The sequence below is a fragment of the Clupea harengus genome, chromosome 15 (genome assembly GCF_900700415.2).
Source record: "Clupea harengus chromosome 15, Ch_v2.0.2, whole genome shotgun sequence".
NCBI lineage: Eukaryota > Metazoa > Chordata > Actinopteri > Clupeiformes > Clupeidae > Clupea > Clupea harengus.
The window spans coordinates 19,484,910-19,508,498 of record NC_045166.1 but is presented as its reverse complement, the minus strand read 5'-3'; the positions used below and the strand labels follow the sequence as shown (position 1 = coordinate 19,508,498).

The following is a 23,589-nucleotide window of genomic DNA, read 5'->3' as shown; positions in this document are numbered from 1 at the left end:
CACCAGCTACTGGTAAGACATATGCTACCAAAGTAAAGGTTAATTTTCAGGTCATTTGAAATAGCTGATTTATAATCAGGAAAAGATAGTGAGGGGATCACTCCAAATATCTCCAAAACAAAATAGTTTATTTAGGAAACAGCAAAACTGAAGTGAAAGTACATTTTGTGACTCTAATCAGAGTTTGAAGAAGGTCTCTGCTTTTCCATCCTCTATGGCCTGGAAGAACACGGAGTAATCCTGCAAAATAAAGGAAGGACACTTACAATATGGTAGACAACAGAGTTTTCCCACTGCTATTGTTTCCAGAAAGAATACAGATCATTATTGTCATAACCTGAGTGTGCAGGTACAAAATATTCAGGTAGTTTGCAACATAGACATAGTATACATTGTATACATACATTGGTTTGCAACACCTACCTCACTGAATATGCTTGTAAATGTAAAAGAATCATTGCTTTTAATCAGGTTAATATTTACATATTTTTGCTGTTATTTCTTAATCATATATAGTCTTGATGGTAAACTGCTGTTCATCAACAGGCTATATGTTCATGAAATGGCCAGCCACTAAAACCTGTATATTAGTTTTATGTTAGTTAAGAAGAATTAATAGTTTGATAGAGTAAATACTCAAACTCAATAACGCACCATGCCTACAGGCAGAGACAGACAACACAATAGTCCTTAAAACAGCAGGACGTATGTAAGGTTTATTAAAGGGTGTATCAGGCATTCAAGGCACAGTCAGGCCACATTCCACACACACTGATAGGGCTATTTGGTGGGAGTGTCCTACAAGATGAGAGTGTGCTGTGGTAAAATTCTAGATACACCTGAATGGGGTCAATGACTGATGCGTGCATGCGTACGTGTGTGTGCTTATATGTGTGTGTGCGCGTGTTTGAGTGTGTCCAGGGCTACCACATTACATATACATTGCGTGTGTGTGTGGGCGTATGTGTGTGTTGGAGTGCGTGTGTGTTCTTATGTGTGTGTGTGTGTGTGTATGCGTATGTGTGTGTGTGTGTGTGTGTTTGCGTGTGTGTGTTCTTTTGTGTGTGTGTGGGTGTGTGTGTGATGAACCGCAAGGTATGAGTGTTTGTGCAGTGCTGTTTGCTGTTTGGGAAGTACTACCTAAATAATCACCTGTTCATAGACTCTGCACACATGATGTAAACCAAACAACACATCCACACTCACTCCACTCAAATGTATTGGTCACATGGGTATGTGTCAACATAGGCGGATCTCAGCCATTCAGTGCAGTAAGGTGCAATAGAACATCAGATCTACTCCTTGCTTTACCTCAGGTCAAGTGCTGATTTCACATGAACTCAATAGAGGAAAAGCTACATGAGAATGAACTGTCCTTTCTGACTAGGCTCTTCTTGCCTTTAAGTTAGATTAAAATAGGGGATGATGGAGGATAGTTGAGTGGTGGGCCAAGCCTTGTGCCCATCTGTGGCACATTTTCTGTTCACCAAACTGGATAAGAACAGACTCCAACGGAAAGTCAGGTCTGCAGAAAAGATCATCGGTGCCAACCTGCCCACCATCCAAGACCTGTACACCTCCAGAGTCAGGAAACGGGCAGGAAAAATCACTGCAGACCCCTCACACCCTGGACACAAACTATTCAAACTCCTCCCCTCTGGTAGACGCTACAGATCACTGTTCGCCAAAACATCCAGACACAAAAACAGTTTCTTCCCCCTCGCCGTCTCACTACTGAACAGCTAACCCACTGTAGCATATATAGCATATATATTTATCCCTGCACTTCTTGCACTCTCCACTTCTTCTTTGCACTACTGTTGTGTAACATTTCACAGCTACTGTTTATAGCCATACCGCCTTGTATATATTTCTTAAACTTCTTAGACCGTTGCAATGTTTGTTTTGTATTGTGTTGTAATGTATATTTTGTGTAAGCACATTGAGAGCCACTTTATCAAGTCAAATTCCTTGTTTGTGCAAACTTACTTGGCCAATAAAACCTGATTCTGATTCTGATTCTGATTTTTGCCAAGATAACTTATACATAACAGGACATGTGGTTTGGGTAAGGACGACTTACCCCACAATAGGTGTCCCCATTGAAGAGCTGCGGGGGCATGGCGGTGGGGTTGCCCACCCGGCTCCTCATCTCCTCCTTCACGCTGGAGTCCTGGGCGATATCCACCGCCTTGTACTGAATCTTCTTGGCATCCAGGAACTGGAAGATCTCAGTCTGCTGCTGCTTCAGCTGAAGGAGAGAGAGAGCGGAGAGGACAGCCATCACATGACATTTACAGGAAGTTTAAAGATGGGGAAAAAACTCTAACAGCTCAGCTTAACACTGACATAAGCCTAAAAGAGTGTGTGTAAAGGCAGCACACCATAGTAGAGCGTTGATCTGGCTTTAGTATGGTGCTGGTCTGGAGCTGATCTGGCCTTAATATGGTGCTGGTCTGGCCTTAATATGGTGCTGGTCTGGCCTTAATATGGTGCAGGTCTGGCGATAATATGGTGCAGGTCTGGCCTTAATATGGTTCAGGTCTGGCGATAATATGGTGCAGGTCTGGCCTTAATATGGTGCAGATCTGGCCTTAATATGGTGCTGATCTGGCCTTAGTTTGGAGCTGGTCTGGCCTTAATATAGTGCTGATCTGTCCTTAGTATGGAGCTGGTCTGAAAGCAGCACATCCTGATTGACAAGACAAAACACTGAAATAAGACTGAACGAGCTTCTGTGTGTAAAGGCAGCACACCCTGTATTGACACACCCCTGTAAAGTGTATTTACTTCACCACAAGCTTTCAGTGGTTGTACGCACATCATTCTCAGGGTAGAGAACAGATTAAATAACACATAAGATAACAACTTTGAGTGATGACTGTTTTGTTACGGTGTGTCTGGTTGGGAGGTGTAAAGAAAAGATGTTTTGTCACAATGTTTAACATTCTATTGTGTTTCCGTTGTGGTTCGTGCGCTTCAATAAGTGTTTTCATTTCAAGTTGTCATTGTACGAACTAAGCCTTAACTGTCAATTCGCGTGACCCTTATATAACTATAAATAAGACAAACGAACTAATCAGTTCAGCCAATTCAAGCGTATTATTTGATGTTCGTGTTATCTACAGCTAACCTGCATACATCTGGACCTTAACAAGGCATCGTTGGTATGTTTTATCCTTTGTTGTGAATTTTGTGAGATACAATATATGTTTATTTAACCTATCGTAACTGTATGCAATGACTATATGTTTATGCTAGAATTGATTTGTCTATGTCTTTTGTAAATTTCAGTTTTACACTTCCTATCTACTATCATTAAACCTGTGGACTACGTATATCTTCAGAGTCGTGATTTGTAGGAAGAGTTTAGCTGGCTGTCAGCGTAGAGCTTACCGAAGACGGCACAATGACGTTATTTAGATTCAAGAGAAATGGAAACTCTGTGGAATGAACGTGTGGTTTAATACCGGGTGAAATCAGCTGAAAGAGTGAGCTTTAGGGCAGAATTGACAGGCACAAACTAGTCTACAGTATATCCATTTCACCACACAGGTAGAGACTGTTGGACTCCACAACACTGGGAGAGTTTCCTCCTGGAGGACTCGAGTACATAGTCAAGGAGGAAACAAACACACATGGGAATCACAGATAAACCGCATGATTAGCTGTTCATCAACAAAAATAATAGAAAATAAAAATTTAAATGTAGAAACAGAACAGAAGATCACTGCCAGGGTTTTTACTGACACTGAAGACCACTTTTTTTCAGAGGGGAATAGCAACCCACACACCTGCTGATTCTGGAAGACATGTGGCACAGATCTGGCCCTTACCTGGCACTGATTTTGGCTTTTTATGGCACAGGTCTGGAGCTGGTCTGGCCTTAATATGGCGCTGATCTGGTGCAGATCTGGCCTTAATATGGAGCTGATCTGGCGATAATATGGTGCAGGTCTGGCCTTAATATGGCGCAGGTCTGTCCTTAATATGGTGCTGATCTGGCCTTAATATGGTGCTCGTCTGGAGCTGATCTGGCCTTAATATGGTGCTGATCTGGCCTTAATATGGTGCTGGTCTGAACCATATCTGGCTTCATCTCACTCAGCTGCTCAGTCAGTCAGTCAGCTGCTACCTTTGGCCGACCTGCACAAAGCATCAGCTCAGTCAGAGGAGTTCTGCCCTGAAAGGTATTGCTACAGTGAGTCATGAAGTCAACTGAGTGTGACTGACAGTCAGGTGCTTTATGTCTGTCTTTCAACCACAAAAGAAGTAAAACACTCTGCTCCAAATCACAATAAGACTCTCAATGTAATCACTCCTACAGTCTAGACAGTGTGGGGCACACCTATCCAGAGATAGGCTGAGGTGGAGGAAGCTAATTGGGGTAGCCCAGAGGAATGATTTTATCATCAGGCATCAACAGGGGCGGCTACATTCTTGTTTGAACCAATCAGGGGGGGTATTCCAGAAAGCAAGTTTTGTTAAAACTATGGATTTGTTCACCCTGAGATTCCATTCCAGAAAGAGAGGTAACCCAAACTTTGGGTCAGTTACCATAGTAACTGACTGTGAACTAACAAACCCTGAATTTCTCCCCATCTCCTCCCTCCTGCACATCAACTCTGGGTTCAGGGTTAGGCTAAGTTAATCCTGCTTTCTGGAATACGCCCAGCATTGCAGCCACACACAAAAACCAATATAAATGTTGGAAGTCAGTCCTTGAACTTGGCCTGAACTGAGTTAAAATGGTATCAACCCCATCTCAGGTAGTTTACTCGTTGGACTTGCACAAACAGACATAATTACGAGGTAATTCCAACCATTTCACAGTGCAAGGGCAAGTATAGACTCTCCTATGCTCATGTGATGCAACGCCATGAATCTGCCCTTTGTTTTGCAGATTCATTGAGAGATGCATCTCCAATACCCTCTATATGTTTACTTGCTAAATGTATGTGTAGTGAGTTAGAAGCATGGACAGAAAGTACAGAAAAAATTAGCAAAAAAAACATTTATGGTTCGACATGTTGGTTTTACATATGAACTTGCAAAGCTCATTTTTAGCACAGGGAGCAGCACACTGCCAAAAACCTGACTGCCTGTACCTGAGGGAGTACTTACTTCAGAATCAGAATCAGAATCAGAATCAGGTTTTATTGGCCAAGTAAGTTTGCACAAACAAGGAATTTGACTTGGTAAAGTGACTCTCAGTGTGCTTACATATATACAAAATACAAAATATACAACACAATACAATACAATACAAACAAACAAACAGTTTACTTTAACCTGCTGTATGCAATGTTGGCATTACTAATTATAACAAGACTTGGCTCATTCCATGTAACTGTAAGTGGCAAGCAGGGATGCTCATCTCGAGGTTCCTTATTCATTAAGAGTCGAAAAAAACATGTTTTGTTTTCCCCAAAACAACCTATTTTTGCAATTGCTGGTTTAAGTGTCCTATATTAGAACATCAACAGTTTGGTTCAGTCATAAATAATCCACCTAATCACTAGGCGCAAAGGGAAAGTTCTTTTTTGATAGAATGTGATTCACTCATGAGTGAAACAACCAACCTGAGCCTGAGCCAGTCATTTGGCACTGAACACACAAGCAGGTCAGATGGAGCCAGACAGGTCAGCTTTTAGAGGAGAGTGGCTCGCCAATCCTAGTGAGGAGCTGCACCTACTGTGAGCAAGCATGTCATCATGTAGAGCCATCTCATCATCGGGGCCACACGGCCCTCACTCAAACACACAGCAAAACAATCATAAACAAACAAACAAACAGGTGGGTTACAGACCTCCCTGGATCCACTGACGCTGGTGAAGTAGATGATGATAGCCATGCTGCTGTGTAGAGAGGAGTTATGGGACGGCAGTGGTGTGTGCTGAGGTGTGTAGATTTGGGTGTGTGTGAGTGTGTGTGAGTGTGAGCGACCAGGTGAGCAGGTTTTGACATGGCTCACTTGGAAGGCCACACCCCCACAAGACTTGCAAGTGCCTTCTTTGGTTAGATGTCAAGGAGAACTACAGCACACACAAACACACACACACACACACACACACACACACACACACACACACACACACACACACACACACACACACACACACACACAGACATGTCTGAGCTTGGCCTGCGGGAATGTAAGACTGCATAGGTGTGGACTCTGAATTGTTTTCGCAAGAGTTGATACAGATTTATTTTCACTTCAGCCAGCTAAATGGAATTAATCTAAAAAGTCACTGGCAATAAATCTTGACAGTGAAAATTAAACCCAGCTTACTGGGCCCTTGCAGTGATCTGGTTTCAGACACTTACTGTATATACGATAGCAGAACTTTTTGTAGGTAGGCACTATGGATCATTTAAGAAATGTTATAATGTTATAAGTATCATTCAAGGGGGGGTGAGTATTTTTTGTTGTGAAATAATAAAAGTAGCTTCCGTACAATTATATAACACCAAAGGCGTGATAAAATGACCATGCTTTCTGTTTCTTAGTGTCAGGTTTTTATTGCATTTTCCTTTCTGATATTCTATATGTTTATCATGGAAACAAACATTAGCTAACACTAAAAATCAGCATATATTCATGGTTACATTGCTATTGGAGAATTACAGGCATTTTAATTTGATTTGGACAAGAAATATCACTTACTGTTCTTTTCGGTTGCACAGATTGCCCGAGCATACACATTATTTAATAGTCTGCAACCTTTAAAAGCTCTGTAAGTAGCCTACTCAACAGCAGTTAAGAAAATTAAGTTTAATTTTGTCAGGTCCAAACAGTAATGTAGTAATGTGATCATTAATGAAAATAATAATACAAGTCATTGATAATTAAAATCAGGCAAATCTAATGATTCACAGCTTGAATATTTGTTTTTGATTATGCATTCATGACGAGTCTAAATTATAGTTGGCTGTCTGCAGGCTGAACCAAAAAGGCAGCCTACATTTAAGACATGTTGTATATGAATATTCAATTGAAATTATTTCTCAAAGACTTCCAAAAAATTTTATTCTACTATCCGGCATCATCACTGCTTAAACTTTCAATTGAATACTTCAATTAAAACTCCAAATTGATGTGGAAATGAAAGGGCATTCCCAATTTCTTTAGGGCTGAACACAGTGTATAGAGAATACGATAGCATTCGTGAAATTAAAACAATTAAGAATGAGACTATAAATTGATTTATTTATAACTCTAACTTTACTTGAGCCTATTTTCTGAATAGCAGACAGCCTGCATTACAATTACCATCATGAAGATTGCGACTTCTTCCACAGGCATTGCCCTGGGCAGCTCACCTACACTGGGGTCCTTTAACTAATAAAGCAATGTTGTCGCTCTTATGACGTCCTCTTTACCCGCTGTCGGAGATAGGATTGGGTGAGTATTCCATACCTCCAAGAGAATCCATCGGAAATATTATCCATCTTTTATGTCAGTACCTTTAAATTGTACTTTTTACCATGAATGATAACACATCTGTCTTATTTTGTGACTATTGCAGAATTTTAAGTCCACCATCCATCATAAATCTACAATGGCCGAGGAAGGGTAAGCGTGACCAATACCGCCGTACTGCATACATCATTACCACATAAATACGAAGTTGGTCAGTTACTGCAGTTAATCTTTAAACAAGACGTGTAACTCTCAAGTTGCGCTGCAAGTGCTGTTGGTTTGTTTGGTCACCAAGTTGTGAGAATTGATGTGCGCTGCTCTCGGTGTCGCTTTCTGAACTGAGGATGAAAGCCACTCGTTGCTTCATTGCTATTGATGTTGCATGCTACACAATTTACCCACTTCGTGGGAACTGATGTAGTTGTAACGTGCTTTGCCTTTACAGTGCACACACTATAACTCAGCATCTTGCATGGAATTTCCGATGCAATACTGATCACTTAACACCAGAACAAACTATGCTCCATAGTTTGTGTTCATTTGAGAGGTTAGCCGGCTAACATGGCTAACCTAATGCAGTGCGAAGTTATGGCTGCTTGAAGTTTTGACGTTTCATCAGTCAGCCCTGGCATTGAAAATGATGATTTTTTCAATTCTTAGTCGGATACCCCTTCGCTCTTAATCATGAGTGAGAACCGCAATCTGAAATGCCATGGGCTAACTAAAATAGTCCAATGTGATCGACCCACACAGACCGCATCGTAATATGTTGTGTTTCGGTGCGCGTCTCCCTAGCATCGCTGCTGGAGGTGTGATGGATGTCAACACCGCTCTGCCCGAGGTGCTCAAGACCGCACTCATTCACGACGGGCTAGCGCGTGGAATCCGCGAGGCAGCCAAGGCGCTCGACAAGTGAGTATTCTTACATTTCTTGCTATGTTGGCTTGACCGTCTGAAAGAACCGGCAAAGTTTTGTAGTATATGCAGTATCGCTGATGATAATTTGGCTCCCTCTACTGAAGTCCATGAGGATAATCGCCACTGTTACCCAATATCTGTCTGAGATGCTGAAGTGTATTGTATCATTGACATTGCTGTGATGAAGATGCAAGTTCTGATCAGTTCCGTGTGTAATGTTGCTTACAGGCGTCAGGCTCACCTCTGCGTCCTGGCATCTAACTGTGACGAGCCCATGTACGTCAAACTGGTGGAGGCCCTCTGCGCTGAGCACCAGATCAACCTAATCAAGGTACGCTTCCACATCGTAATTCCATTCAGATCTGAAGGTATTTAGGATGGGGAATATAGTGAAATACTTTGGTTGTTATGCAGCCTATGCCCTTTTGTAAACATTGTAGTAGTGGACTTGGCTTTGATCGGTTCTGGTTAGGTGATTCTGTGTCAGTGATGACAAATTGGCTCCCTCTACTGAGACCCAGTGAGGATAATTGCCATGTTACCCAATTCTGACTGAGACACAGCTGGGCAAGTCGGAACAGATTAAGGGTCTATATTAGTAAATGTTCTTGTTAGTTTGGTTATTAATGTCATTCTGAACACCCAAGGTATTTAGATTAGTACTGGGGCCCGTTTCATCAAGGTATGGTGTCATAAAAGGGATGTGAAGATGTCAACAGTTGTGCATGTGTGCTAGAACAGTGCCGTTTGGATGTTAAAAACTGTCGTCGTGTTTGTGTGCCTCAGTGTAACGCCATCTTTATTTGCCCTCAGGTCGACGACAACAAGAAGCTCGGCGAGTGGGTTGGTCTGTGCAAGATCGACCGCGAGGGCAAACCCAGGAAGGTAGTGGGCTGCAGCTGTGTGGTCGTTAAGGTGAGGCACTTGGGCAGGTTGTGGAGACTGCGCTTAAGTTGATGTTGAACGCACAGTCCGTGATTCTGGCGAAAGGTTGTTGGTGTGTGTCTCTCGCTCTCGTGCTTAAGCAATGTGTTTGGCTAGAATATTGTACGGCTCAGTCCGAGCCACTGTTTATTTCCCGTTACGTTTTTTTTTTGTGCACACACTAAATTGGACCGCTAGAGGACAATAAGGAGCACTTCATCAAATTTGATTTAATGTTCTGGTTTAGAATCACCTTACTGTACCTTTTTAAAAGCTGTCGGTTGGCTTGACAAAGGCAGGTTTTCTGGCTTTTACAATGCAAATGGAGCATGCCATTTCAAAACGTGCTTTTAACACCACACTCGGAGTTAAAAATAAACAAAAAGGATGTCCTACTGTGTAGGAACACCAGACTTTTTTTTACTGTGGCACTGTGGGGAGCAATTTGCTGAGTTGGAGAAAGTTTAATGCGCACAAGGTTGAAGTGGACTGGGCATGAAAGGATGGGAGAACCTTTGTGCTAATGGGTTCCTGGCCAGAGTCTATTCGGGACTGCTGCAGGGCATGATGCTAACGAGGGGAGAGGAGGCCTCAAGTGCTCTTGTCACTTTGGGCTCAGTAGTTACACAGATGATCTGTTTATTAGGATGGGTGCATGTCTGTGATGTACAGCAAGATGTCACCTAGCTGTTGTGGTTCCATTGATTGGCTGTATATGTGTATTTAGTTACCTGTTAATTCTTGATGTTTAATGTGAAGGTGATGGAGGTTTAGTTTATGCTCCATTAGTTGTTTTGGTATAGCACTCCCCCTATTTGAAGCACTCAGGTGTGTGTGATATTTGGCTGTTTGAGTAGTGTATTAAGTCCTGTTCCTACTGCCCAATCGGTTTGTACGGTACAAATCTGATCAGGTTGGAGAAATTGAATTTTATTACATCTAATGTGATTTGGGTTAGCTTTGCCTTTTTATATCTTGCTGCTTGACTCTTGAAAAAGCCATGTGAAAATAGTGTTTGTAGTCTAGAATACTCAATTCCATAAGTTCATGCATGTTGCATTCTATGTATGTGTATGTTGCTTTTTACATCCTAAGTTTCTATGTTTTTCTTCAACAGGACTACGGCAAAGAGTCACAGGCCAAGGATGTCATTGAGGAGTACTTCAAGTCCAAGAAGTAAAGCGCAAAAAAATAAAACCTTTTTGAAGTGAAACTACTTGTGGTTGTGTGGCGTGGTGTGTTTCTCTTGCATTATGGGTAATGGAAGCGTATCCTAGGACACCTTACTTGTATCTGAGCCCTCTTAAACTGCTGCTGTCAATGTAAAATAAAACAAGTGGACAGCGGGACAGTTCAATTGGGATAAGAGTTGGATGGTCCATTTAATGTTGTACATTTGACACTGATAAAAAGCAGGGTAGCATGCTAACTGGTCTCTTAGTGATGCCGTGTTTACATTTTTACCTCAGTGCAACAGGTGTGTCTGCCTAGAGTGACTACACCTCCTAAAAGTGCCAAAATATCTGCATACCATTGATTTCAGCAGTGATGGAGTTAGAATGTGCACCTTTTCAAGGTTAATTTTCTAATGGCTAATGCATCATGTCTTTCTCGCACATCAAAAAACCTACACCTCTTTCGGATAGTCTATTTTTGCATAGGAAGTATCGTGGCTGCCATGAGCTGGTCGAATTCTCTAAATGCTTAGGAAAGGTGCTTCCTTTCATATTGGTTAGCATAGGGTGCACTGGACCAAAAGGACATGGTACTATCCCACAATTCCTTGTGTCGGCAACAACAATGGATCAACGTTACCCATGTCCATGACATTCACCTTTGCATAGTTAGTAGCCTGGTGGAAGTGCAGTCGGATTCTCATAGCACTGCACTTGTCTTCCTTAGTCTGTATGAATTCGAATTCACATATTCTCTTGACCTCATGTTTTACATCAAGGTTAAGGAAAAATGGTTAGGAAAACAAGACACGCTACAGTTGGATAGTTTGTCCTTGCTTACGTGATGCCTTGTACCGCAGGTAACACATTTCAATCTGGAGAGGCTTTAAAAACAAAAAAAAAGCTGAATGATCTTAATATGGAACATTTGTGGTTTGACCCTTCTGGCTGTAGCTTAACTTATCTCCAGATCCATTTCAGAAATGTGGCAATTATGGAAGAGTGGTATCACTACTGATACAAATTGTGTGCTTTTACTTTATGTGCACACACGTAAATGGCAATAATTAACATGAATAATTTGATTACTGATTACTTTGGACACTTGACTATTTAGGGTTTGATGTATGTGATCCATACCATGAATATTCTCAATAGCTTCCAGTGTTTACATTACCAGGCTAATGTCATAAATTAGAAAGGGGTGTGTGTTACATTCAAAACCATTCAGTGGGTGTTAGTGAATAATCTGGAAGGACCCCATTCATTTTTTTTAACGTTTGTAATTTATCTACATACATATTTAAAATAAACAAAAATTACATTGAAACACACAAACACATCTTTTTTTTATATAAGGCACAACAAATCATTATGCACATTCTTCTTTGCCAAAAACTTACAAAAACAAAGAGACAACAAAACCCTTTCCAATATCAAACAACATATATGTCCGTGTTAAAACTATTAACTGTAAAATAATTTACATGGGTTATGGGGTGTACACTAGATAGTCACTCAGAGTGCAGGTTGTTGCTATGGAAGCAGGAAGGATGGGGAGGAGGGTTGTTATGGTTACAGTTTAAGTCTTTTGCATAAAGGATTAGGTCCTCCACGAGGGGAAGGAGAATCTCTTAATTTTCGTTTCTCCACTGTCCCACCTCACTTTAGCTAGGAAAAGTTAAAACAACAACAAAAAAAAAAAAAAAACATTTTCGCGGCTTACAGTAAGACCTTGTATAGTTTCACAAAAACAAAAACATCAACATTCCCTCTCGCCATCCTCGTCTTCTTAAGACAGTTCAGTTATTTATTTCTTAAGCAACAGATTTTTTTCTTTTAAAAAAGACAAAAGACAAAATGAAACAAAAAATAGCAGTGTAACGTAGCTCCTTAAATAGATGTACAAAAAAAGAAAAAAGAAACAAGAAACAACAACAAAAAAATGGTGGTAGGTACAGTTCTGCAGTTTAGTTTAGTTTTTTTTTTTTTACAGGTATTCGTATTCCAGTGCTTGATGTAGGGCCAACAGGTCCGAGTGGCTCGATATCCTCCAGAAGGGCATGTTGTGCTGTGACGGAGAGAGTCAAAGGTCAAGCTCAACATATACAAAGCACCGCTTTCCGAGGAGTGCATTTCCCAAAAGCTTCACAAGCGTCCAACAACTTTGATTAATGGAGAAAGAGCATTTAAAACGACAGTTTAACGACAGTTGTTACAAAACTAATGATTTCCATTATTTAATGACAGTTGTTGCAAAACTAATGATCTGTATTATTTAACTACAGTTGTTGCAGAATTAATGATCTCTATTATTTAACGATGGTTGTTGCAGAACTAATGATCTTTATTGTTGCAGAACGATACTTTGGGGAAATGCATCTCTGGGTAAGTCAGTTACTGCCAAGGGTGTGTTTACTTGGGTCAGAACAGTAGGATTCAGTGTGGTTCTTGATATTATTTGTAGTTTGAATGATAATATTAGGTTTACGTGATCAGTGACATACTTATCGTACAAGATTGAAAGTATTACAATGAAAAGAATGAGTAGAATGTTTATTCTCCATAGCCTGAGAAAGATGCATGAGATCCTACCCATGATGCAAGAGCAAATTGTGTTTTCTACTGATAGTGTGCGTGTGTGTGTGTGTGTCTCTGCGTATTTGGTAATGCATATACACACAGATAATCTGAAACACAAAACCAGAAAATCTCAAAGCCCCACACACTGCAACACCATGCAAGCTAGGCTAACTCTAGCATTCTTACCTACAAACATGCAGTCCTACAGACAAACGATTCTTTAACTAACATTAAGAAAAGAGTCATTTGTATTGAACAGAGAGAGAGAGAAGCACACACATCAAGATATCTTGATTTGTTTCTTTGTTTGTTTGTATACAGTGACAGGAAAAGCAAAGAACACTGCACACACTTTGTATACAAATCAGTCCCTGTTGAGGCACAGAACTCTTGCTGAAACGCAGAAATCAAAGTGCACTTTCAAGCTCAGTAAAGACTCAATACAGATCATGTAGACAGACAGACAAACTGTCAACTTAAATCTTATTATGTTCTACTTTTACAACATCAAAAGATATGACTGACTTCATGTGTCTTTTTTTTATAATGCCCACAAGGTCTGTATTGATTTTCTAAAATAAAGCCTCTACTTTTTCAAATACCATGAAACATACAGCAAAGATGCAGGTTGAGAAAGACATTTTTTTTTTTTTTAAAGAAAGAGAGAGGAATTGAAAAATAAACATCTAGCACACTAGCTCAGGGACAAGCAGGAAGTCCACTCTTGAGTCACACAGCGAGTTTTTGTTTTTTCACTTCCGGGCCGTCCCGGGGGGGGGGAAGTGGGATGTTTTACCTTTTTGGCCGCCTGCTCCTCTTCCACCCCATCGCCAACTACAACATACACTACTTTTCTGCCAAACCTTTGCATTACGCGCTCAAAGCAACTCTCTTTGCCTGCAAGGAGATAAACAAGGGGGGAAAAAGGACAGAGTTGAGAACCACGGGGGAGGAGAGAAGAAGGTCACTTTACCTGGCTGGCTGCATGTTCCTCGTCACGCCCATCACCAACCACAACATACGTAATGTTAGTGCCAAAGCGGTTGACTATACGTTCAAAACAGCTCTCTTTGCCTGGGAAAGACAACGCACTTCCTTAAAAGCCTCACAAACAAGGGCAAACAAACGCATCAGTCAGGTGTCATTTTGTGTATACAGACAGGATTAAATAGGACAGACTAAAACAAGGAAATCAACACAGCAAATCTGGCTTATTCCACGTCATGCATTATACACATTCACAAGGAAAGAGGAGGATATACTCCTCTATGTGTGTTTCAGTGCATTTCATTTAGAAACACCGCCTTCATTTCTTGGAATGTGGCCCACTGGATAGTTATCCCTGTTCACATGCACAAATCTACTTCCATTCTTGATTTCTACTCATTTCTCTGCTAAATTCTACCCTACATCTCATCAGAAAGGGTGGCTAACAGTGTTTGTAATAGTGACTATAAGGAACTGTTCATTTGATAATAATGCTAATCCTATTGGAAGGAATTAGTATCCTTATGGAGGGATGATGAGAGAGTTAAGAGAAGGAGGGGAAAAAGAAGAAGAGATGATAATGGAGGAAAGGAGGGGGGGTGAGGAAAGATTTTATTTTTTGTCTCTAAGAAGAAAGGACGGCAATAGAAAAACAGTAAGGAGTAAAGAGGTCACATGAGAGAGAGAGGGAGAGAGGGAAAGAGAGAGAGGGAAGGACAGATAGAAAGAGAGAGATAGTTAAGGGGAGTGACAGAGTTTGAGTTTAAGTCTTTGGAATGAGAGAGCACACAAGACTCTCTTTCCATAAACAATTGAGACAAACATGAATTCATCCTGACAGTTTAACCTCTCTCTCACTCAATCACTTAAAACACACACACACACACACACACACACACACACACATTGCCAAATGTGTTTCAATGAATCATCAAGATGGTTAAATGCTGTTTTGCGGAAAACCATGGCAACAGAAGTGTGTGTTTTGGGGGTATTAGTGTGTGGGGGCGCACACAAGAGAAAAAGCAGACACACAGACACTGGCTTGGCTCAAAACCAGGATGACACTCAGTGATTGTGACACACACATACACACACACACACACACACACACACACACACACACACCACACAAACATTAACAGGTAATTTATAAAATATCAACACATCCAAAACTGTGTATTCATCAAAATGGTCCCTACAAAGCTCTACAAAACTGAATATTATAAACATTTCGTCTCCACCAACTGGAGTGGATTCAACCCGAGCTCCTTGTCCAAAGCCACTGTGTTTTACTGACCAGCAGCATAATCGCCTCTGGCAGCCATGTTTCCTGTGTCAGCTCTCTTAGTGCTCTCCGTGTCGGCCTGACCGCTGGTCTCTAGTGGACTCAGTGCAAGTTAGCGTTTGGCCAGAGAGTTGGCTATCCTCCTCGACTGCTTCTCCTGACTGAAACCTCCCCAGACAGCAGGAGCCAACAGGCCGAATTCTGCCCAGACGTGGCCTGAATCTCGCAGAACCAGAACCGATCCGGTCCGATGCTATCTGGGTTGGCCCAGCCACATGTCAGTGCGACACAGCAGAGACGGCTGTTCTTTCTCAATACTTTGTAGTGCTGCAGTTATTGTAAGTGTGTGTGTGTGTGCGTGTGTGTGTGTGTGTGTGTGTGTGTGTGTGTGTGTGTGTGTGTGTGTGTGAGATAGAGAGGGAGAGTTTAGAAGGATGCTCTCTGTCACACTAACCACCATGGGAGCACTGCAAAGCGTTTAAGGCTCCTGATCATTCTTTCCTGACTCTGGGCCGAACCCTGACCCTGACCCTGACCCTGCATTCCATACTCTTCCTAACCCTCTCACAACCCACTCCTGACCTGTCCAGAACCCAGTCCGAATCAAGTCCGGCCCACTCCAAACTTCACTGAACCTGGTCAGACAGTAGTTTTCTCTGGTCTGATTACATGGCACTGCTTCACTCCTGTGTTAACATTCCTGACTCGTCAGACGAGAGGCCATCTGCTGGAACTGTTCAGGATTCCTCTCCCTGACCTGCTGGTGACCCGTTTGGGTTCTATCCAGAAACTGCTCTGGTTCTGACTCATCTCCGACCCGCTCCAAATCTTTGCTGCCTGGTCTGATCACTCCTCTCTGAGGCTGCTCTGACTGTCTAGTCCAAGACCATCCGTAACCAAAACTTGTCTTGACCTGATTCAAGCCTGATTCCAGTCTGCCCCAATGATCTTGAACCCCTCCCCCCATCTCCCCACCGCGTCCCACTCCTGACCCGGGAGGCGGTGTGGAGAACTGTCATCCCAAACCCGCCGGGCCTGGGTGGATGCTTCCGACATGTTTCCATTTGGAACGCCGTTCCCGTTGCTTCCCAGATGGAGAAGGAGAGGCGGAACGAAAGAGGACATGAGGGAAAGAGAACGAAAAGAGAGACTAAAGAGAGAAAGAAAAGGGAAAGAAGAAAGAGTGAAGAGAGTGAGAAGACAGAGAGGAGAGGGAGAGAAAAGGAAGAGCAAGAGGGAGAGGAGAGAGAACAGGGAAAGATGAAAGGGAGAGAAGAGAGAGAGAGGGGAGAGAGGACAGGGAAAGATGAAAGGGAGAGAAGAGAGAGAGAGAGGGGAGAGAGGAGAAGAGGAGTGTCCTGACCTGAGGGGTCAAATAATTGATTGGAGGAGGGCACGTGCATGTGGGTTTGATGAGCCAATCAGAGAGCAGATTTTGTGAAGGTCCCAACAGACATGACCGCAGTGATGGAGAGAGAGAGATAGAGAGAGAGAGAGAGAGAGAGAGAGAGAGAGAGAGAGAAAGAGATAGAGAAAGAGAGACAGAGAGAGAGAGAGGTATAGAGATGGGAAGAGGTGAGAGGAAGAAGATGAAGAGAGGAGAGCTGCTATTTATGTTTGGGGTGGACTGATCTGTTTTGGTTTAAATTTTACTGCCAGAGTCTGTTCCACACACACACACACACAGATACTGAGAACGCACTCCCAATGAACCCTCAAAATTTGTCTTCACAGCAAAGTGGAGCAGATGAGAAACAAATGTGGATGTCTGGAGAGTACATGCTCTGGAGAGTGTGTGTGCCCTCTGGAGTGTGTGTGTGTGTGCACAGGAGAGAGAGTGTGTGTTCAGGAGTGTGTGTGTGTGTGCATGTGCACACAGGAGAGTGTGTAAGTGTGTGCTCAGTATGTGTCAGTGGCATGAACCCAGAGCAGGGCAGAGGCCTTTCTCCTCACACAATGACTGTCTGTCTGCTAACCTGACCACCGGAGCAACTCTCTCTCTCACACACACACACACACACACACACACACACACACACACACACACACACACACACACACACACACACCCACAGAAACACACTGCTGATGGCCACATATCTTATGCCACAGAGATCATTTCATGCATTATTATTTCATATCACTGGGTTATATTGCATTATGTCATTTCACATGTCACCATATCATCTATCATATCATGTTATATATTACATCGCATCATATCAAACAGTACCCTTTGAGTGTAGAATTCACAGACAAACATCTGAGTTAATGTAAACAGCAGTATTGTTTCATAGCATACCTATTTTAGTTGCGCTGTAGATGTTCTCAACGGGAAAGGCAGATCCTAGGCTGTACAGCAGCACTTTAGCCAGGGCTGGAATCAGCTGTGTCGTGGTCACCATTACATTTACACAGTTACTTCTGTGAAGAGCGATAGAGAGACAGAAAGAGATAAGAGAGAAAAAGAGGGAGAGAGATAGAGAGAAGAGACCGAGGGAACGAGAAGGAGATTACTCGTATTTGCTGATGCACTGTTGACGTTCTCTATGGGAGGCTATCACAGCAATCACGGGTGTGTGTGTGTTTTGGTGTTTCACCTCGAGCTGATGATTGACAGGGACTTGAGCGCGTTGGTGAGCCAGGAGTCTGTGAGAGCCTCCACCTCTGCCCTCAGTTGCAGCCATGCGTCCCGTTTGGCCGGTCCCAGCAGACCTGCACGAACACCCACACCGCCACCATTAGGGAAGGAGGACTAACTGCAAGTGCACTTAAGGAAGCCACCAGTGTGAAAGGGGTCTAATCTGCTTCTATTGGAACCACTGTCATTTAGTCTCATTTCTTTCCATTCAGTTTTTCTCAAATGTCCCTCGTAATTTCATCAGGATTCCTCCAAACATATAAATATTTGTAAGCGACATAGTAGCATTGTTTGCCTTTATCTTCAGGCTAGCGCCTATTAGCTTACCGCCAACATTGTTTTTGTATGTGGTATACAACTCCTTTACTCGCCGGTAACGGAAAGCCAGCTTCCTCATCCAGTCAACTCCGCCCCTAACGCCCGTCGCTAGGCAGAGGCTTGCGCTGGTTGCAGCTGCATGGAAGCCATCAGTTGCAAAACTGTAAGTACTGTCAATAACAACAATAATCATGTTTTATAAGCTGTTATTACGGTCAATAACAAAAATCATAATGTTTTATGAGCTGTTATTACTGTCTATAACAACAATCATGTTTTATGAGAAGTAAGTACTTGGCATATCTAACAGATATGAAGAAAATGTCAAAACTGTTTATAGTAAATTTAAGTAACTGCAAACTTATTGTCAGTAAGAACAAAAATCATGTGTTATGAACTACAAGACAACACAATTATTTCCATTAGAAACAACAACATTGACAACCAGACAATACATATCACAACACACCCTAATACTAAACTAATAGCACAGTTGGTAACATGAGGTTGGTAACAATAACTCTATTAGTCAAGTCTCTCTGGTCACACACTGTAAGCCTTACTTCAGTCATATTAGGTGCAAGATGGTCAGTGTTATATCAAACTGTAAAGTGATCTAAAGTGAGTCAAACGTCACAATAACTACTCCTCACACCTGTCTGGAATATTACAGCACCTGCAGAAATGTGCAGTAAGGGAAACAGAGATGCTCACCCGAGGTCCTGTCCATTGTCATCTGACGACACGTCATCAATGTGAACCTGATCACATTCCTGAGAGACACATGCTGCTGTTACACTCGGAAGAAGCAGGTTTTGTTTTTTGTTTTGTATTACAAAACTCTTCAACATATAACTGTTCGAAGTGAACCTGATTTAAACAGATTAAAACCAAATCACATGCTGTGGATGCTTTATTGCTTATCTGTATAGTTTGCCACATCTACAGAATGGAACAGTTTCAGAACATTAACTTTCAGATGCAACAAGCTGTCAGCCCTAAGGCCACCAGCAGGTGGCACTAGCCTCCCATATTCAGCACAGAATGCTGGAACTGAGCAAGACAATGGGGAAGACAGGAAATGATCAAAGGACAGGTCAGGAGAGAAAGTAAGGGTTGGTAGGAGAGAGACGGGGAATGCAGAAAAGAAAGAGTTAAGAGATTGGAGGGAAAGGAAAGGGACAGTCAGTGAAGAGAAGAGAAAAGAAGAGAAGATAAGAAAGGGGTAAGAGAATATGAGTTGAACTCTAAAGGGGTAAGAGTGGGGCAAAAGAAGGTGAGGTGAACACTAGAGGGGTAAGAGTGGGGCAAGAGAAGGTGAGGTGAACACTAGAGGGGTAAGAGAAGGTGAGTTGAACACTAGAGGGTACAAAAGCAGTTAGTAAGAGATGGATTCCACAGAGACTGGAAAGAAAAGAAAAGAAGAGGGGGAGGAGAGGTGTACCTCGAGGTCATTGAAGAACAGATGAGTGTCGGCCAGGTTGAAGATCATCTCCTCCATCCGCAAACCCAGTGTTACAGCCATAGGAGGGTCCTGAGGGGAACATCATCATCATCATCATCACCATCATCATCAACATCACCACATCATCATCATCATCACCATCATCATCAACATCACCACATCATCATCATCATCACCATCATCACCATCATCAACATCATCACCATCATCAACATCATCATCATCACCATCATCAACATCATCACCATCATCACCATCATCATCATCATCACCATCATCATCAACATCACCTCATCATCATCACCATCATCATCACCATCACCATCATCACCATCATCACCATCATCATCAACATCATCATCACCATCATCATCATCACCATCATCATCACCATCATCACCACATCATCACCATCATCACCATCATCATCACCATCATCACCATCATCATCATCATAAACATAATCACTGTCATCCTCCTCTTCATCATGATCACCATTGTTACGACCCCCTGCGCCCCTGCAGACATTGCAGTGGCAATGCATGGCCTGCAGGCAACAGTGGGGACGACGTAACGCCCACAACTGGTTGATTGCCTGATTATCCACACATGGGGAGGTGTGGGAGATAAAGGACCAGTGGACACCTGTCTCTCTCTCTCTCTCTCTCTCGAGCTGACTCTCAGCGTACACACGTTCAAACCCCCTAGACACGTCATTTTGTGATATTTGTATGGACTTAATAAATACGGTCACGAGCCGGCCGAAACGTAACTCCACCATAATCACTGTCATCATTGCCATCATCATCAACATTATCATCATTACAACCATCACCATCAACATCATCATCACCATCATCATCCTCCTCTTCATCATCACAAACATAATCACCATCATCATTGCCATCATCATCATCATCTACATAATTATCATCATCATCATTACAACCATCATTGCTACCACCACCATCAGCATCATCACCATCATCATCATCATCACTATCACTATCATCTCTTCCACCACAATAGCTAATCTCTCCCGATCTCCTTTTCTGCTTCAAACTGAGCTGCCAAGCACAGGAAACATTTGACTGAGATTGAGCTAAGGTACAACACACTCCTACAGTAACCCAACTGGCTAAAACTACACAATCGCACACACATCACCACAAAACAGACTCCAGTGGTCTGGTTACCATTCCAGACCAGCTCATAGCTGTGTCTATGGCAGCCTTCATCTAAGACAATCATAAATATGGCCGCTGAATTAACTTGCCTGCCCTGTCAGCTGGAGCTGCAGTGGGGATGTTTTTTTGGGCCAGAGGAAAACTGGGGCGTTTCACACCAATTGCACACTGTTTGCACATGAGGGTGGGGGCCGATTAGCCTTGGTCTTTGGTCCAACTTTAGGCCCGACCTGAGGTATGTGTACCCCAGAGACACACACACACACACACACATACACACACACACAGCCCTGCCCCCCAGGATTGGTATGTTCCCTCAATCTAAGCACATGATGACAGACTGGCCACACTTGTCCTAACCCGTCAACATCCCCCCTTTTAGAGGGAGAAAGAGAGAGTGTGGAGAGAGGGGAGGGGGAGAGAGAGAGAAACAGAGAGAGAGAGAAAGAGAGAAATAGTGTGAATGCGAGTGAAAGGAAGAAAGAACAGAGAAAGAGTGAGACAGAGACAGAGGTGATAGAGTAAACTGTGAGAAGACAAAGAGACAAAGAGACGGAAAAGAGATGCACACAGACACAGAAGGAAGACTAGAGAAAAGAGTAGAGACAGAAAAAAGACTCAAGGATAGAAATAAAGAGAGAAGAGAAAGAAAGGACTACAGAGACAGAGAGAAGGAGAGGGATTGAAAGCATAATGAATAATTAGCAAGCACGAGAGAATGGATACAACTAAAACTGGATATGGTGTCAGTGTGTGTGTGTGTGTGTGTGTGTGTTTTTTTTGTGCCTGTGTGTCTGTGTGTGTGTGTGTGTGTGTCTGTGTGTGGGTGTTGGGGCTTGCTTTTGCCAAACGGGGCTCAGCTGTAAAAACCATCATGGGTGATAGGGTGGGAGGGGGTTGGAGAATGAAGGGAGTGGGGGGGGGGGACACGCTTGTTGGCCTGTGATTGGCTGAAGCCTCAGCTGGACGAGAATAGATCCAAAACCAGACCCTGCTGCTGGGGGAGAACCGCAAGAACGGACCAGAACAGGATTGCACTCAAGACAGAACCCACACAGAAACTATCAGAATTGAACCACACTCACCAGAGAACCAGAAAAGTCCCGACCAGGACAGGACCACTTTCAACACAGAGCCCAAAGAGATCCGACTCCAACAGGATCATACTCAACAAGAACCCAAAGAGGGTTCTGTGTTGAGTGTGGCCGTGTTCTGCTTGGGTTCTGTGTTGAGTGTGGGTGTGTTCTGCTTGGAGTTCTGTGTTGAGTGTGGGTGTGTTCTGCTTGGAGTAATGCAAGTGACCAAGTTAGACAACAATAGCACGTCATAGAAGAAGTGACGTGATCAAACGATAGTAGACCCCAAACCACACTTCAAGTCATTTTAAGTTACAGGAGAATAGATCCAGAAACGTGGCCCAATGAAACACAAGCGCACTCTCTCTCTCTCTCTCTCTCTCTCTCATAAACACACATACATACACACACACAAATCAACACACAGAGGTACACTCACACAAGCACAATATACAAGCAGACATAATTACAAACACACACACACACACACACACACACACACACACACACACACACACACACACACACACACACACACACACACACACACACACTCTTACTGGTTGCAGAGTTCAAACAGACATTTACTGAGTCTCCAAAATCTCGCTGCACAGACTTTCCATGAAAGTCCATGTTGTTTTTCTGACGGCGGAGTTCTTCATGACACATAACTCCAGTGATAAAGTGCACGCAAAATGAGTACGCTTATTTGAGCAATCTGTATTTGTATTACTCTTCATGCTGTGCAATGTTGAGCCATAGTGATCAATGTATTTCTAATGGAAAATACCTGTGGGCTGAGAGGCTGGGGTGCGATTTAATTCCCACAGTGACGTTGAGTGATTGTAGGAAAGGATAAGGCCTGCTGTAATGTGTTATTTCAGTAAGCTGTTTTAATAGCCATTACTGAAGACTGTTTAGAGAAAGGCTATGCACATGTGTGTGCAAAGTCAAATGCATGTGTAAGTGCATAGTCATTGAGCGTATGTGCATCAGTCTCGCTTTGTGTCGGTCTGTGTGTGTGTGTGTGTGTGTGTGTGTGTGTGTGTGTGTGTGTGTGCATGAGCATGTACGCATGCTTTGAATTCTTCTAATGTCTGCAATATTATTTTAATTAGAGATAAAATCAGGTATTCTTGGCTGTTCACCGCAGCAAGCCAGTGCATTCCAATACTACAGTCTATCACTTCACTAGGACAAAAGAGAAACAGAGAGAGAGAGAGAGAGAAAGAGAGAGAAAAGGAGAGAGGGAGGAAGAGGGAAGTAGATGGAGGGAGAGTTTTACCATTTGCTTGTGTGACGGTATGTGTGTGTGTATGTGTACACCAAAACTTTCTTATTGTCATGATGTATTTTCTTTTTCTTCTGAGGCCATTTAGGAAAGTGTGAATGAGAGAAGGAGAGAAAGAGTGTGTATTAACTGTATTTAAGAATGAGAGAGAGAAAGAGGGGGGGACAAAAAGAAATGGAGCGAGAAGGAGAGAGATACAACACTGTGAACTGATGAGTGACAGAGACAAAAAATCATTTGGGGCCCGGACTGTGTGTGTGTGTGTGTGTGTGTGTGTGTGTGTGTGTGCATGTGCGTATGCGTATGTGTG

The 23,589-nt window shown here is 42.7% G+C and overlaps 3 protein-coding genes and 2 non-coding genes across 16 annotated transcripts in view; 3 read left to right on the top strand and 2 right to left on the bottom strand.

Moving 5' to 3' along the window:
* Window positions 1–32: 32 nt before the first annotated feature.
* Window positions 33–5,905, bottom strand: zgc:153284 (uncharacterized protein LOC751696 homolog). Its single transcript, XM_031581340.1, has 3 exons — window positions 5,810–5,905; window positions 2,084–2,251; window positions 33–240 (listed from the first exon to the last, which is right to left on the bottom strand). Exons 1-3 carry the CDS (start codon window positions 5,852–5,854, stop codon window positions 178–180), a joined length of 276 nt encoding a protein of 91 aa, XP_031437200.1. The 5' UTR covers window positions 5,855–5,905; the 3' UTR covers window positions 33–177.
* A 1,419-nt stretch (window positions 5,906–7,324) lies between these two features.
* rps12 (ribosomal protein S12) lies at window positions 7,325–10,484 on the top strand. The gene is made up of 6 exons (XM_012821223.3): window positions 7,325–7,408; window positions 7,533–7,579; window positions 8,222–8,338; window positions 8,573–8,675; window positions 9,158–9,259; window positions 10,386–10,484. Exons 2-6 carry the CDS (start codon window positions 7,566–7,568, stop codon window positions 10,446–10,448), a joined length of 399 nt encoding a protein of 132 aa, XP_012676677.1. The 5' UTR covers window positions 7,325–7,408; window positions 7,533–7,565; the 3' UTR covers window positions 10,449–10,484.
* On the top strand, window positions 8,412–8,495 carry LOC116223955. Its single transcript, XR_004165361.1, has one exon. It is a non-coding gene; the product is annotated as a small nucleolar RNA SNORD100 (small nucleolar RNA).
* Window positions 8,824–8,906, top strand: LOC116223954. Its single transcript, XR_004165360.1, has one exon. It is a non-coding gene; the product is annotated as a small nucleolar RNA SNORD100 (small nucleolar RNA).
* Window positions 10,485–11,485: 1,001 nt separating the features above from the next.
* The window catches only part of eya4 (EYA transcriptional coactivator and phosphatase 4), a 65,737-nt gene continuing 53,633 nt past the window's right edge, over window positions 11,486–23,589 (bottom strand). For 4 of the 12 annotated variants that reach the window (XM_031581332.2, XM_031581339.2, XM_031581334.2 and 1 more), the window contains 7 exons: window positions 19,705–19,794; window positions 18,975–19,033; window positions 18,270–18,430; window positions 17,902–18,016; window positions 17,604–17,725; window positions 13,823–13,923; window positions 11,508–12,514 (listed from right to left, as the gene is read on the bottom strand). In XM_031581332.2, the coding sequence (XP_031437192.1) occupies window positions 12,434–12,514; window positions 13,823–13,923; window positions 17,604–17,725; window positions 17,902–18,016; window positions 18,270–18,430; window positions 18,975–19,033; window positions 19,705–19,794 (729 nt within the window). In that variant the 3' untranslated portion in view covers window positions 11,508–12,433. Of the gene's footprint in view, window positions 13,924–13,999; window positions 14,101–17,603; window positions 17,726–17,901; window positions 18,017–18,269; window positions 18,431–18,974; window positions 19,034–19,704; window positions 19,795–23,589 lie in introns of all 12 variants that reach the window. The other 8 variants (XM_031581333.2, XM_031581337.2, XM_042709847.1 and 5 more) reach the window with 6 other exon arrangements.